Source organism: Ailuropoda melanoleuca, chromosome 1 (genome assembly GCF_002007445.2).
Source record: "Ailuropoda melanoleuca isolate Jingjing chromosome 1, ASM200744v2, whole genome shotgun sequence".
Taxonomy (NCBI): domain Eukaryota; kingdom Metazoa; phylum Chordata; class Mammalia; order Carnivora; family Ursidae; genus Ailuropoda; species Ailuropoda melanoleuca.
This window is the reverse complement of record NC_048218.1, coordinates 51,759,186-51,775,934: the sequence shown is the minus strand read 5'-3', so window position 1 is coordinate 51,775,934 and position 16,749 is coordinate 51,759,186. Positions and strand designations below refer to the sequence as shown.

General features: G+C 38.9%; 1 protein-coding gene across 12 annotated transcripts in view; it reads right to left on the bottom strand.

Annotated features, from left to right (window-relative positions):
* The window catches only part of BBX (BBX high mobility group box domain containing), a 260,888-nt gene that overhangs the window by 11,381 nt on the left and 232,758 nt on the right, over window positions 1–16,749 (bottom strand). For 8 of the 12 annotated variants that reach the window (XM_019804242.2, XM_034657819.1, XM_034657824.1 and 5 more), the window contains 2 exons: window positions 7,824–7,913; window positions 6,394–6,453 (listed from right to left, as the gene is read on the bottom strand). The exons of 1 other annotated variant lie outside the window; for it this stretch is intronic. In XM_019804242.2, coding sequence (XP_019659801.2) covers window positions 6,394–6,453; window positions 7,824–7,913 — 150 coding nt within the window. The remainder of the gene's footprint in view (window positions 1–6,393; window positions 6,454–7,823; window positions 7,914–16,749) is intronic. 3 more of the 12 variants (XM_034657854.1, XM_019804247.2, XM_034657840.1) reach the window with 1 other exon arrangement.

Below are 16,749 nucleotides of genomic sequence, written 5' to 3'. Positions count from 1 at the left end.
AGTATATGTAGATAGGAGTGCAGTCAGCATTTAAGAATATATACATGCAGTCAAGTTTAGTAATTGGGACTTTTTTTTTTATTCCAGAGGCCTAAGGGCTTTCAAGCAAGGAAAAGACGCATCTTTCCATTTTTAAACCATCCAATCTCTTAAGACAGGCACAGAAATAGTTTATGACAGAGAGGGGAGTGTGGCTCAGGAAATCAATGTCTGACGTGGCCCACCCGGTGCACACTGAGCCGGGAGATAACTGAAGGCGCTGACGGGAAGGCAGAGATGAAGGGAGACACCGGAAATACAATGCGTATCACACGGGAGGAAAAGAAAGCTAAAATAAGAGGAAGAGCACAGAACGAGAATAACTCAGGGTGTGAAAAAATGCACATGCTGGTATAAACACTTGCATGAACTTCACTTAAATATTTTAATCTGGGTTTTTAAATGAGGTTAGGTACATCCCTGGGAAAGGAGGGCTATGAATTCATTAAGATCCTTGCCCTTGAGAGACTGATTCCAGGCTTTCTATTCCAAAACAAGTGGGAAATCATTTCAATTACATCAAAAGAAAGGATGTAAAGCAGAAATCATACTGTGATTTGTGGCTTGGCCTTACCTCAATATAGCATAATAGAGGGCTCTGTGGGATAGGCTTAAGATAATAGTTATTTAAAAGAAACTACTTGGCAATGTTCCCAAGTATCTTTTCAAACAAGTAATCAAAAATTAGGAAAAAGGCTCCTTTTAAATTTTAGATCTGTACCCAGGAAACAGTCTTGGTGTATTTATACTTTGATATTTAGCTTAACATAGGCCAGTGCTGGTATGTATTTTAAGATTTTTTTAGTTTAAACTTCAATAAAAGCTGCCAGTAAAATAAAAGTTATTTGGTTAAGAAACACTCCTAAGAAGTTTCATGACTCTGCATTAGCCTTGAAATTCAAAGCCTCCAGGAGGTATAAAGAAGCCAGAATATGAGTTTACAATGAGCATAAATAACATCTATTAGATATTCACAAGCTTCAAAATTTCTAGTTTCTTATCCAGATCCTTCACAGTTGTCCCTTCTGATTACAGGGGGAATTTTAATCACTTCTCCAGTATGAAAACAAAATTATAGATGGCTCTTCCAGAAAAAGCACTAACCTATTCCCTCCTCTCCTTCCACTTCCTAGAAATATCTAGAACTTATGGAAATAAGGGTACAGCAGGGTTCCAAAGATGAAGGGTGAATTACATCAGAAGAACTGCTTACAGAAAGAAAGAACCCAGGAGGTCAAAGAAAAGGCCAAGTGGGTTAGGAAAAGATGACCTGATTTCTACACAAAGACCATGGGGTAATGGAAATGATAGTCACAGAGAGACCTAGATTCTACTCTTGACTTTTAATTTACTAACTGCAGGACCATGGGTCTCAGTGTAAAGATGGAGGCTGGACCAGACTGGCTCTAAAGGAGCCATGAGCCCCCAAATTCTTTTCATTTGCCACATAGCCCAGCAGCAGGGTGCCAGCCAGCCTCCAGCCAGTTCTGGAGTCTCAAGGTGAGGGAAGAGTACTCCCTTGACAAAGACCATTGGCTCTCTTGCCTTTGGTAAGTCTTCGAATGGTTTCATTTCCTTTCAGTGGTTGCTCTGTCTCCTGTGTGTTCCAGATGAATTAGTAAAAACACAGTAAGAAGCAAAGGGGATGGCTGCAAAGAGAGAGCAAAAGGGAGGCAGCATTAAGGCCTAAAAGCAGACTGGGACTAGGGAAAGCTCAGAAACCAGCAGACAAGGAGCCAGGCGGTGGAAGGCAGGCTGGCCAACAGACACCAGAAATCAAGTCCCAGAGGTTGGTGTATTGGGAGACAGAAAAGGAGCGAATCAGGTTGCAGACCAAGTGGAAGAGCAAAATGTGAGAATACATTGAAGATTCTCATAAATCACTGCAAAGGAGGCCAGGCCACCTCTCTGGATGTCATCTCCTATAAACATACTGCCAGGTCACGAAGTAATGATGGGACCTGCAGATTGTCCACATTTGAAAGAGGGATGTAATGAGATCTTGCCAGAATTTGGAAGAGGAGGTAAGTGTGAGTCTGCCCCATGCTTTGACCCAGGAGCTATCCCCAGAACATCCTGTGCTGTCTGGAGGCCAAGTTCAATGACAGCCTTCAGGGGCAGCACGGAGAGAGAACCCTATTGTAAGACGGAAGAGCTGGGGAAGGCAGGTAAGGCTAAGGCAAAGAAGTGGTTGTCTGGGACGCAACAGCAGATCTGAGTCCAGCAACGTTAGCAAAGCAAAGGAAGGCCTGGGGGTGAGAGACAGGAAATGGAAAAAGCTCAGGGAGAAAAGCAGTCTGAAGCTGAGCACCAAGACAGCAAGCCAGTTCCCCCGCCAAACTAATGGAAATGTGAGCAAAGAAAGGCTTTTGTCCTCTAAAAACAAATTAGTCATTTCTCTTTCGGCTTGTAATTGAACACACAAACCTACCCAAGCACTGCGAAACAAGTCCACGGGGCTAGTTTTTATACTCCACGATAATCATAACACACTTGCAGCGTATCATCGGAGAGAGATAACGTGAGCTCACTTCTGGAGCAACATTAGGAATGTGGCAATAAGAGACTGTCTTGTTTTCCAAACCCTGCTCCCAAAATGTGGGGTACATTTTTTGAGCTGGCAGCACTGTGGTTGTACTGAACCCCAGGAGGCCACTAGAGTGCTCCAGAGTCATGAATTCACATTCCAACCAGAGGAATCAAACTTGCACTGAAATTATTATAGCCAAATCTGGAATCTCACTGCCTTTGGTTGGTCTCTCTTGAGCTGAAAATGTAGTCAGAAGCTGAATGCAACACAGGAAAAAGAATCAAATGAATGAACCTTATCTAAGATCCCAAGAGACCTTGCTGAAGTTACATGGCAACTATTTTGAACTCGAGAAAAGAGATCAAGGTTATTCTGAGTGTTGTGGATCATGTTTGAAAATCTTAACTATAAACCAGATTTTTTCTCCCCCGTAATTAGATTTATATACTGCAAAGGAACTAATCTTCTGGAGATTCTCAGTCTAAGGTTTGAGTTTTTTTTTTTTTTTTCTCTTAAGATACCACTTAAAATTGCAACATCTGAGCCAAATATGGGCTCAGATATGAAAAACCGAAACTGTAAGCAGCCAATGTGTTTTAGTGGAAAGAGTGCTGGTTTCTTCTCTTCCTGCTTATGTTGGTCAGGCTTCAATTCCTTATCATGTACTCGGGGGCTAAAAAGCTCTCCTGAGTTCTCCGGGGCTCCTGCCAAGATCAGTTCTACAAAAAATACTGTGAAAGCTCTCCAGAAACTATAAAGCAATATTAATTATCATCGTTTTTATTACAATTAGAAACCTCCAACTGAAGCATGAGCATAGGACACCATAACTTAGTAAAAACATTAACACAGTGGCAGATCCAAGTCATCTTGGTTTATCTGAAAATTTAACCTTTAATTCTAGGCTGATAAGCAATCTTTTTTTATGATCTGCAAAAGTTTCAAGAAATGGTTTAGTGATTTTGAATTTTAAAAGCATGGGGAAAATACTTAAAACAGATTATAAGTTTAGCATTTAAACTGCAGATGTGATTACTAAGCACCTAAAGATTTCTGATATTTTGGGGGAAAAAAAGAATTGCAAGCCAAATATACTCAGGATGGTGTAAAAAAAAAAAAAAGCATAGTGAACTTGAAATCATCCCCTTTAACTGAAGTCAGGAATAGCAAACTGAGTTGAACGCTGCAGTGGCACCAACATTTCTAGTATAGACATAAGCTACAAACAACTCCTGTCTAACCCCTGCCCGGGATGGCTGACACATGTTAACATTATCCTGATTACCATTCATCTTCTGTCCTTGTTATGTGTACTCTCCATGGTAAAGTTTAAACAAGCCATTAGGTGAGAGAAGATGAAGTAAAGGGCCTAGATAATTCACCAAGTGCACAGTTACCACCCGAACGAGGAAATATAGGGGATGGTATGAAAATCAATAGCCAAAAACGGCACTTCAAATTACTGGTAATTTCTGATGCTCAAAGTGACTCCTATTTTCCTGGCCACATCAAGTGAATATGCACTCTACACCAAGAGACATGCAGCTTTCAGTGTACATTCCTCAAAGTCTGTAACGTATTCATATGTATTAATAATAAATATAATAAATATCACCGATAGTAACTCTATTTCCATTAAACCCCTGGGACTAGGGACTAGCCTAGAAGACTTGAAATTGATTTACTTTCCTGCCTCCTAAAGGGCAGAATTAGGGCTGCAGACTAAGGTTGCCTCCGGCACCACACCACCCACTCAACAAATCATGGTAATAACGCAAGTATGAGAAGGAGAATGACATTTGAGGTTGATGTTTTACCCTCCCCCCATCATTCACCCCACGCCTAAACACACGCACCACATACACACTTAGTACACATGTGGAGAGTGAACCTGGAGAGATTAAACACAATTTGTCCCACAATTTGTCCTTAGTGGCACACTGGAGACTGACACACACACCTCCTAATTCCAACCTTATTCATTCTTTCTACCTCACTGCACATACTGATACCACGTTCTGCATGACATGGGATTTCTGTTTAAAAAACAAAACATCTAGAACAATATCATTTTAAGTAAAGACCATTTAAGTATGGTCTTAAGAACCTTTTCGATTCCTCTGATTGTTCACCAGTGCCTTACATTTATCAAGTTTGTGCAGAATGTATCTTGAAAATTCACAAGAGCTAATACATATCACATTTTGGATGTTAGCATTTAATGCTGAGAGCAGCACAACAATTCATATTGGGCTTTGCCAGCTAAGAGCAGAAACAGTCCTCTGGAGAGGTTCTGCATGTGAAGTAACAGGCCAGAAAACAGATACACTGCTGGCATTTTTTGTAAAAGTGCAATGACATAAAAGCAGACATCTGGCTTGTGTGAACTGTGTCTACCAAATAAAAACAATTTCATGTTTGCTATAAACTCAAGTTTGAATATTTTTTGAGAAATATTTTTTTTTACTTTTTTACTTTTAATTTTTAATTTTTTAATTTTTTAAGATTTTATTTATTTATTTGACAGACAGAGAGCTAGCGAGAGAGAGAGAGAGAGCGTGCGAGCACAAGCACAAGCAGGGGGAGCAGCAGGCAGAGGGAGAAGCAGCCTCTCCACTGAGCAAGGAGCCCTATTCGGGGTTCATCCCAGGAATCTGGGATCATGACCTGAGCCAAAGGCAGACGGCACCCAGGTGCCCCGAGAAAGATCTTTAACACGTGAGTATTTTTGATAAATGACTTAGGCCAAATGTGGATTTTAAATTTTTTCTCCCTTTCAGGAAAGGAATGAGAGTGTATTTGAGAGTCAAAAGATATGTTCTTCTTCATTAAATTCCTCTTTCTGGTTATAAGTAAATCAAAGGGATTAGACTCAATGATCTTTAAGATTGCTTCTAGTTTTCAAATGAAGCGACTCCTAATTAAGGGCTATAAAAATGTTCAGCTCAGGGTGCCTGGGTGGCTCAGTCGGTTAAGCGCCCGACTCTTGGTTTCAGCTCAGGTCATGATTTCTGGGTTGTGGGATCAAGCCCCGTGTGGGGCTCCAAGCTCAGTGCAGAGTCTGCTTCAGATTCTCTCTTCCTCTCCCTCTGCCCCACCCAGCTCGCATGTCCAGGCACATGCTCTCTCTAAAGTACTTAAAAAAAATAATAAAGTTCAACTCCTTAAAAATAGTGACAATGAAAAAAAGGAATCAATGGTAATAAGAGGACAGCCCCTTAACTGTCACAGAAATGAGCACCCACTGGAAGGTTCAATATTTACCAGAAATTACGTGGACATCACAAACAAATATGGCTGTAGGAAATTCTGAAGTAAAATCTGTACCTAGAACCTGTACCGTTATGCTAGTCAACATGGAACTTTTCCTTGGTTATCCATAAGCCTTTGAGCATTCCGTCTGAACATATCTAGAGGTACTGGGAGGCATGCCGGGGCAACGTTCAGGACAGGAACACTGCCGACATGCCCCTGCCCAGCTAACCAGGAAAGCCCCGTGCTGGCTCTATTCTGATTCCCATAAGCATCTCCTGCAACATGAATGCAACACTGAATATTTTTAGTTATGGAAAACTTGAATTTCTAGTTTATGTAGTTCAAAGGGTGTAAGGTGCCCCTTTGACAAATTAAGCTCCGTATGACACACTGCCTGACCCTCAACAGGGTCAAGAAGTCTGTCAGTTTTGATTTGAAAATGAAAAACAACCAAATTATGAGCCCTCAGGTATAGTGCTGTTGGGTGAGCCTATTATATAAATTATGCCTTTTTAAACCTTCCCAACACAGACTACCTGAAATGATACAGAGAATACTGCTGTGTTTACCTTCTGTAGGGTGAATGGCATCCAAGAAGAGTTGCTTGTTTGACCATTTATCCCCACTTCCTAAAAACAATGACAGAGAAAGAAAGTGAAACTCTACTCCTAGGACAGACACATAACACTATAAAAAAAAGCCAATACACAAAACAGCTTATATATGAAACCTGATCACACAAGTGAAGCAGAGCTTTATTTTAACTATTTAATTCTCAAAACAGCGTTTGCCAGCTAAAATAATCAGGCGATACAGGAAATGGACTAAAAATAAACCAATTTGCCTTCTGTGAAATACACTGTTGGGTAATTTCTATGACTTTAATCATGATCACTGAAGCTCAGTTAAAAGGGAATGATAAAAGCTGACATTTTACCTCAAGAGTGAGGTTTCTCTACTGGAAGCAGAAAAAAAAATATTAACATACAAAACAAAAGTAAGGAGCTGGAGCAGAGGTGAAAATAAAACCCAAATTAAGTAAAAGGTTGCATATAGGAACACACAGGCACATATGTCTACACGTGGAAGACGGGCATCTGAAGCCTCATCCCAGAAACAGAAAAGGCTTCACATCTGGCCATGCAAGTAGGACACGAACGGGCATCGGATGAGTAGTAGTCACGACAGGAACATGCAGGGCGATGCTAAAGAAAGCCTAACTTCCGGGACACGTGGCTGTACTGCACCAGATGGGGAGATTCATCTTCTATGTGGAAGAAGAATAGGAGTCCTGAACTATGAGAAGGAGGAAATCTTCAGATGAGCCCTGAAGAGGTTCAAGGGCCCATCAAAATCCTAACAATAAGGCAGATGCTCAGAGTGAAGAGACGGTGGACGGCAATGCATCTCTAGTGCCCTCTGGAAACAAGTTATATGACTGAAGGGAGTGGGGAGAGACTGGCAAAAGAAGTAACAGAGATCGGAAAAAAAAGAGACAGGTTATGGCTTCGGAGTGGAATCCTCCTAGACAAGAATCCTCAAGGGTCAGAGAAAGTACAGAAACGGTGGCACTTTCATATGAACAGGAAACTCCTAAGGTTTCAGGAGGTAGGAAAACGTGGTCCTGGTTTGAAGGCTGCCACACATGAGAGAGACGAGAATAGTCAAAGGAAATAAGTGGATACGAGCTCAAGAAGACTAAGTTACAAAATGCACCAAATATGGATGAAAACAAAGCAATTTTAGGATTCATATGGAACTCTGAAAATAGAGACATCATGGGATTTGAGTAGGAATCCAAGTGAAGGAGATCTCTCTTTGCAATTAGCTGCGGAGTCTAGAAATAATGAATACGCCTGCATTAGGAGCCGATGACACGGAAGCAAGCCGAGGGGAGGAAAAGGAAAAGGCAAAGGCGGTGCACAGAAGCGTTACTCAAAGATGAATTCACAATGGAGGTGGCCAAGAAACCTTGATGGAGGATGGAAGGCACCAATACCTTTTTCCGGAACATTAGGCTTCTCCTTTTTGTGCTTATATTTGCTGACAATTTTGTGGAATAAGTTCTTTTTCTGAGACTGGAAAGGACCTACAGACAATATTAATATAAATATATTTTAAATTGACAGTGTTTCATCAAACAATACTGTGTGTTCCTAAACAATTATACCCTCCTCCCACCTGTGGTACAAGCAAAGGAGTCACAGGAAATGCCATCTTGCACATCTTCACTCCTCTAAACTAGTGCCCAGTGCCCTTCCTTAGGCTTATTTAGAACCCAGTGAAATTTCCCTTACGAATGTATTGGGTGAAAGCCCCCATTAGGGCTGGGACTCCCTAAGCAGAAACTGCAGATTTAGTGACTAGAGACGGACCACAACCCATAACTGCAGAGCAGCTCTAGTCTTCAACGAAGAAGTGATTTTACTTTCGTTAGAGTCCTCAGTATTGTGAAGGAAAGGATGGCAGGGGCATTTCTTCTCTTCTAAGAAACTGGTTTTCATAATAAGAACAGCACTTGCAGGATAATAATTGGCCTGCTAGCTTAGGATAGCTTTCTAGCTTTTTCTGAGGTTATTCTGGGAAGAAAAGGTGCTTTAAAAATAGAAAAATATTTGCCCAAAAAATCGGGGTGAGAGGGAAGCAAAGTCTCAGACTGTATCTTCGTTTTCCCAGATAAAGAAAACAGAACTAAGATTTGTCAATCACCCAATCAGAGACGCCAACAGCAGCACTAACCTCCCCAAAGGAGGTTGCTTTCTATACTTTGCTGATACATTCCTTTGTGAAACTGACTCAAATCATTCTATGTCACTTGTTTGCTCATCTGTATATGGGGATAATGACAGAGCGTAACTCAAAGAGTGGACGTGAGGATTTAAGAGTTAGAGACTTTATAAGCTGCCCCTGCTGCCACTGGCCACCTGCCAGCACCTGTACCCACATGCACTGCCCTCTTGCCAAAGGCAAACCATTCACGCTCCTGCCTGAAGAAGACAACTCACTGGCTTTTAGGTTCACAGGTATCTGCAACTGTCACCAATTTTAGAACATTTCTATTGCCTCAAAAATAAATCCCATATCCTTTAGCTATCACCCTTCCCTATTTCTGCATTCCCTCTATCCCTAAGCAATCACAAACTAATCTACTTTCTGTCTCTACAGATCTGCCCATTCTGAAAATCTCATACAAATGAATCATGTAATACAGTCTTTTGTATGTGGATTCTTTGACTTGCTAGAATGTTTGCACGGCTCATCCATGTTGTAGCATGTATCAGCATTTCACTCCTTTTTAAAGGCTGAGTAGTGTTCTGCTGTATGGATACACCACATTTTGTTTATTCACTCATTGGCTGATAGGTATCTGGGTTGTTTCCACCTTCTGGCTATTATGAATAATCCTGTTATGATTACTCAGATATAAGCTTTTTGTGTGGACATGCACGCTCATTTTTTTTTGGACATCTACCTAGCAGTAGAATTTGCTAGGTCATATGGTAACTCTATGTTTATAAACCTTTGGAGGAACCACCAGACTATTTAACATCTTGTCAACACTTACTATTTTCTGTCTTTGATTATGACCATCATTAGGATGTATTTTTCTCATTGTAGTTTTGATTTGCATTTTCCTGGTGACAAATGATGTCAAAGCTTCTTTTCACGGGCCCACTGGCCATCTGTATACCTTCTCTGGATAAATGTCGATTCTGAAAATTTGTCCATTTTTAAACTGAGTTGTCTTTCTTCTTACTGTGTTGTAAGAGTTGTTTATATATTCTAGATAAAAGTCCTTTATCAGATATGTAGTTTGCAAATATTTTCTCCCATTCTGTGGACTGTCTTTTCACTTTATTAGTGTTCTATGAAGCAAAAAAGTTTTAAACTTTCTAATGGTCCAATTTATTTACTTTGTATTTTGGTGTCACATCAAAGGATCCATTGCCAAATCTGAGGTCACTAAGATTTGACCGCTATGCTTTCTTTGAAAAGTTTTATACCTTTAGCTTTTACATTGAGGTCTTTGATCATTTTGAGTTAATTTTTCTATATTGTGTGAGGTAAGTGAGAGTCCAAATTCATTCTTTTGTATGTGGTTATCCAGTTGTCCCAGCACTGTTTTGAAGAGACTAATTTTTTTCCCATTGAATAGTCTTACCTTCCTCATTGAAAAACCATTGGCCAGTAATTTTTTTCCCATTGAATAGTCTTACCTTCCTCATTGAAAAACCATAGGTCTGTTTCTGGGCCTTCATTTCTATTCCATTAACCTATATAACTGTGCCAGTACCACGCTGTCTTGCCTATTGGTTTTTGTAGCTAGTTTTAAAACTGAAAAAATTATTTTAACTATTCTGAATCTCACAATTCCACATTAATTTTAGAATCTATAAAAGAAGCTGGAATTCTAATAGGTATTGGGTTTAATCTGTAGATCAGTTTGAAGGAGTATTTCCACCTTAACAATATTAAGTCTTCCAATCCATGAACATGGAATGTTTTTTCCATTTATTTTGATTGTCTTTCTTTCAACAATACTTTGTAGTTTTCAAAGTGCTGCACATCTCTTGTTAAATTTATTCCTATGTATTTTATTCTTTTTGATGTTATTATAAATGGAATTGTTTTCCTAACTTCATTTTCAGATCATTCACTGAAACTGTACAGAAATACAACTGATTTTTTTTTTTTAATTTAAATTCTAGTTAGTCAACATACTGTTCAATATTGGTTTCAGGAGTAGAGTTCAGTGGTTCATCATTTACATATAACAGCCAGTGCTCATCACAGCAAGTGCCCTCCTTAATACCCATCATTCATCTATCTCATCCCTCCATCCACCTTGTTTGTTCTCCATAGTTAAAAGTCTCTCATGATTTGTTTCCATCTCTCTTTTGTCCCCAGTCCTGAATGTTCATATGTTTTCTTTCTTAAATTCCACATATGAGTGGAATCATGGTATTTGTCTTTCTCTGATTTATCTCACATAGTATAATACACTCTAGCTCCATCCTTGTTGTTGCAAATAGCTATATTTCATTCTTTTTGATGGCTGAGTAGCATCATTCACACACCCCACATCTTTATCCATTCATCAGTTGATGGGCACCTGGGCTCTTTCCATAGTTTGGCTATTGTTGATAATGCTGCTATAAACATTGGGGTGCATGTATTCCTTTGAATATGCACTTTTTTATCCTTTGGGTAAATAGCTAGTAGTGCAATTGCTGGATCATAGGGTAGTTCTGTTTTTAGCTTTTTGAGGAACCACCATACTGTTCTCCAGAGTGGTTACACCAGTTTGCATTCCCGCCAACAGTGCAAGAGGGTTCCCCTTTCTCTGCACTACAACTGATTTTTGTATGCTTCAACCCGGTTGAACTCATTCATCTATTAGCTATAGTAGTTTTCTGGGGACACTATAGGCTTTCTATATAAAATATCATGTCATCTGTGAATAGAAGTAGTCTTACTTCTTCATTTCCACAATATGTGTCTTTGGTTTCTGTTTCTTGACTAACTGCCCTGGCTAGAACCTCAAGTACAATGCTGAACAGAAGTGCTGAGAGTGGACATCCTTATCTTGTTCCCTACCTTAGGAGGAAGCATTGTCTGTCACTATTAACTCGGATGTTGTGAGATTTTTGTAGATGCTCTTTATCAGGTTGAGGAAGTTTCCTTCTACTCTGAGTTTGTTGAGTAGTCTCATGAAATATGTTGGATTTTGTCAAATGCTTTTTTTCTAAATCTATTAAGATGATCACATGTGTTTTCTGTTGTTGTTTTATTGATATAGTATATTACATTGATTTTTGGATGTTAAACCAACCTTGAATTCTGGGAGTAAAATCCTGCCTGGTAATGGTATATAATTCTTACTATATGTTGCTGGATTTAGTTTGCTACTATTTTGTTACGGAATTTTATGTCCCTATTTGTAAAAGAGCTATGATCTGTAGTTTTTCTTGTGACATCTTTGTCTTATTTTGACATTCGGGTCATAATTGGCCTCACAGAATGAATTAGGAAATATTCCCTCTTCTAATTTTTGAGTGAGTTTGTGAAAAATTGATATTAATCTTTTTTAAATGTTTGGTAGAATTTAGCAGTGAAGCCTGGGTTGTTTTTTTTTCCTTTGGTACTTTAGTAATTACTAAATTCAATCTCTTTAGTAGTTATTGTTCTATTCAGACTATTTCTTGTTATCAGTTTTCATAGTTTGTGCTTTCTAGGAATTCTCCATTTCATGTAGGTTATCTAATTTATTGATATATAACTGTTGATATTATTCCTATATAATCTGTTCCATTTCTGTAAGGTCAGCAGTAATGTCCCCTATTAGATTTTTTATTGTAATAACTTTAGTCTTCTCTCTTTTTTAATTGGTCCGTCTATCTAAACATTTCTCCAATTTGTTGTTCTTTTCAAAGAACCAGCTTTTGGTTTCATTGACTCTTTTTGATTTTCTGTTCTTTAATTTTATTAACTTCCTCTCTAATCTCTATCATTTCCTTTCTTCTACTTCCCTTAGGTTTCATTTGCTTTTTTTTTTTTTAAACAGTGTTTCAAGGCAGGTCAAGATCACTGATTTGAGATCTTTTATCTTTCTTGATATATACATTTATAGCTATAAACTCTGTCTTAGTTGTATCACATAAACTTTGGCATGTTGTATTTTCATTTTTATTCATCTCAAAGTATTTTTTGATTTCCTTATTAATTTCTTCTTTGACTTACTGGTTATTGAGTATATGTGCTGTCAAAGTAGGCACTGACTTATTGGCTATTTAGAAAGTATTGCTTAATATCCACATATTTGTTTCCCAAACATTTTTCTGTTGTTGATTTTTAATTTCATTCCACTGTGATCAGAAAGCATAATTTGAATTACTTCAGTCCTTTTATTTTATTTATTTATTTATTTATTTATTTATTTATTTATTTATTTAATTTATTTATTTATTTTAAAGATTTTATTTATTTATTCGACAGAGATAGAGACAGCCAGCGAGAGAGGGAACACAAGCAAGGGTAGTGGGAGAGGAAGAAGCAGGCTCACAGCAGAGGAGCCTGATGTGGGGCTCAATCCTGGAATGCCAGGATCACGCCCTGAGCCGAAGGCAGACGCTTAACCGCTGTGCCACCCAGGCGCCCCTACTTCAGTCCTTTTAAATGTATTGGTTTGCTTCATGGCCTAGTGGATAGTGCATTCTAGAGACTGTTCCAATGTGCACTACAGAAGAATGTATATTCTACTATTGANGTGAAGGCAGACGCTTAACCGCTGTGCCACCCAGGCGCCCCTACTTCAGTCCTTTTAAATGTATTGGTTTGCTTCATGGCCTAGTGGATAGTGCATTCTAGAGACTGTTCCAATGTGCACTACAGAAGAATGTATATTCTACTATTGACAGGTGGAGAGTTTTATATATAGGCAAAGCTTGGAGATATTGCAGGTTTGGTTCCAGACCATCGCAATAAAGCAAACATTGCAATAAAGTGAATCAAATGAGTGTTTTGGTTTCCCAGTGCATATAAAAGTTATGTTTACATTATACTATAGTCTATTAAAGTGTTCAATAGCAGTAGGTCTACAAAAAATGTACATAATTTAATGAAAAGAGATTTTATTGCTACAAAGGCTAACCATGGGACACCTGCGTGGCTCAGGTTGGTTAAGCACGTGACCTTTAAATTTCAGCTTAGGTCATGATCTCAGGATTGAGCCTTGCATTGGATTCCACACTCAGCATGGAATCTGCTTGAGATTCTCTCTCTCTGCAAATAATTAAAATAAAATCTTTAAAAAATGCTAACCATTATCTGAGTTGTAATCACTGATCACAGATCACCAAAGTATGACACAGAGACACCAAGTGAGTAAATGCTGAAATGCCAACAGACTTGCTTGAGACAGTATTGACACAGACCTTCAATTTGCAAAACAACACTGCATCTGTTGAGTGCAATAAAATGAGGTATACACGTATGTCTGTTAGATGCAGTTAATGCAGAGTGGTCAAGTCTTCTCTTTCCTTGTTGATCTTTTGCCTAGTTGTCCTATCAAACCTATGATTTTTCCCATAGCACTTCTCACCTTCTAACACATTATATGCTTTGCTTAGGCTGGTACCCCTGCCATAATGTACCCACATGGCAGCAGGGTTCTCTGTTTTCACATGCCGGAATGGTGTTTAGCAGATGGTTGGTTCTGCATAGTATCTGCTCCATGAACAAACAAACTTCTTAAACCACTGACTGGCACAAAGGAAGAGCTCCAGAAATGACATCTGTCGCTATTATTACCAATAACAGAAAGTTGTGCAAGTGTTTTTTGATGACTACACCAAACCATCCTTTTAAATAACGAAAAGCAAATACTTCTGGATTAGCTGGTGGTGGTTTGAAATAGAAACAGAATATGCCTTGTTGATTTTTTAGGGGGCAAAGGGGGAAGTGATCAACAAGGGAAAGAAAATAAATTTAAGAAACACAAAAAATATATTGTATGTGTACATATTACAATCACTGCCTCCTACGTATTTTATACAACCCAGGAAATTCAGGGCTGGTGCACCTGAATGATACACAGGCAATCACAGAAAAGAGAAGTGGAAGAATGCAGAAAAACAATTCTGAGACCTCTTAGGACCATAAGGATGGATGAAATGGGTTAGGAAAGAGGCAAAGGATACGTATTTTCAGACCCAACCATACTCAGCGAAATCTGAAAAGTACAATTTAAGGACAAAGCTAAAGATAGAGGTTGTCAATTTTAACATGGGAAAAGAACATCCAGAGTGATTTAGTACATAGTGGAGCTTCTGTAAACTTTTATTTTTAAACTTCCTTGCTCCCAGCCATCCCCCAAACTATAGCTATAAAACAATACTTCAGATAAAAAATAAAGTGACAAACTTGAAGGAGTAATAGACAAAACATAATTGCAGTCACTGAGAACCAGCAATTTCAGAGTCAAGAAACGAACAATCTGACTTCTGCTCACCACTGTGGTACATATGTGTGATATTTTGTCTAGAGGAAAATAAAGTCAAAATTTGTGATAAATAGCAAATACAGGAAATTTGCTACCATTTTTTCCTTAGTTAATTATGTTAACTCAGCAACATACATGGAGGGAAAAGAAGGTAGGCAGGAAGTGAAAAGTGAAAAAGAGTTTTAGAAGAATGGTTCAGAAAGCAAAAAATGCAATGGAGGGCGCCTGGCTGGCTCCGTCGACAGAGCATGCAACTTCCGATCTTGGGGCTGTGAGTTCCAGCCCCACGTTGCGGGTAGAGGTTACCTTAAAAAAATTGCAATAGTTTTTCACTAAACTACTAGGTCAAGTTCTGATTCTATCACTTTCCCTCATCTCCCTACAGAATTTCTTGAAAGACCGAATCAGCTTCTACTTCCTTATGACAAAAATCACTTGTTGCCGGCATGGAAACTAGCTTAGCAGTGGCTCTACTTTTGGGCAGGATGGCCTGTATTGTGATGATATCCATCGCCTTTGCACCTAACTTCACAGCTGGGGAGAACACTGAAAACCCCAACCTGAGAAGAAAAGAGGGCCACCATAGAGACATTAAGAATAAACTTTCTAACACATTAACATTATTCATGCTTTGCTAAAACATGGACATCTTGGGGGTAAGGAGCTATAGTGATACAGGAGCCACTTCGGTATTAGCCTGGTGTGATCATTTCTCAAGGTGAGCAGGTGATATGAATCAAGTGAACCTTGTTCTTTAGAACTGGTGTAGGGAACAAAGGTTATGTGTGACTCGAATGGTGGTGGCTTATGCCCAGGTTCTATGGTTTCATGTTTCCAAGCTATAAAAAGAGCAGAACTTTTATTCCAAAACTAGGCTGTCACTTTTGTAATAGACACATAAATAATAAATAACCAATGAAACAATAAATTCCTTTGTGATAATTTATAGCAAAGTGCTCCCAGCTACTGGGCATGTGGATCTGCTGACTTGAATAAGTCTGAGTAAACCTGCCACAATCAAGTTCGGATTCACTGAGGGGCAGGCACTACCTCACTGGGCTGGACATGAAGGCCTTGTTAGGGAACTCAGGGTTACATCAGGTAGTATACCTTTTATATCTGGAAATGTGCTGTCACCACGTTCCTGAAAATACTTGGTGGCAATGAAGATGCTCAAACGGTGAAGAGGGCAAAATACAGAGTTCTGCTTTAACTGGAAGCTGTAACGTCCTGATACGAAGGGCTGCTGGGGCTGATATCAGCTCTCAGTCCTCTAACACTGAAAGTATCCGCAGTTTGGCTCAATCTCAAACAGGGGATTCTGCCCTCAACCTTTAATTCTGTAAACGTACTTCTTTATTATAATCATTGTAATTTTTAAAAAAATCTCAAATCCTTAATCACTCGGAATTCCAACCTTAAAATCTAAGCATGGACTGGAAGAAAAATGAGGACCGACAGCATGTTTGATAACAGGCTAAGGAACAATGTGAGAAGACTAAGAGAGAAGGAGAAGTGAAGTCAAGGGTCAAGCTGGGACATAATTTAAACACTCTAAGTTGAACTCAATTAACTTTTTCTCAATTAACTTTGTCTGAAAATTACTATTCTGTAGAGCACTTTGACTTCTGATACTTTTGTAAAAGTGCTTCATAAATTAACAATATACTTAAAATAATGTGTCAAAACCTATCTCTTAAGTTACAATTAAATTTAGATTTATAATTTAAAGCCTTCATTCAAATACACACAAGTAACTATGAGAGATAAGCCAGAAAACCTGGCGGGCACAGGCTGCCTCGGCTGAACGGCACCAGAAGTTAGGTGGGTTACAATTTACTAGGTAATTTGTTCTTAGAAGCAAACGGAAATTCTTTTCCTAAGTCATCAAGCTCTGCCTCCAATAATGTAGCCTGAGCCCAGT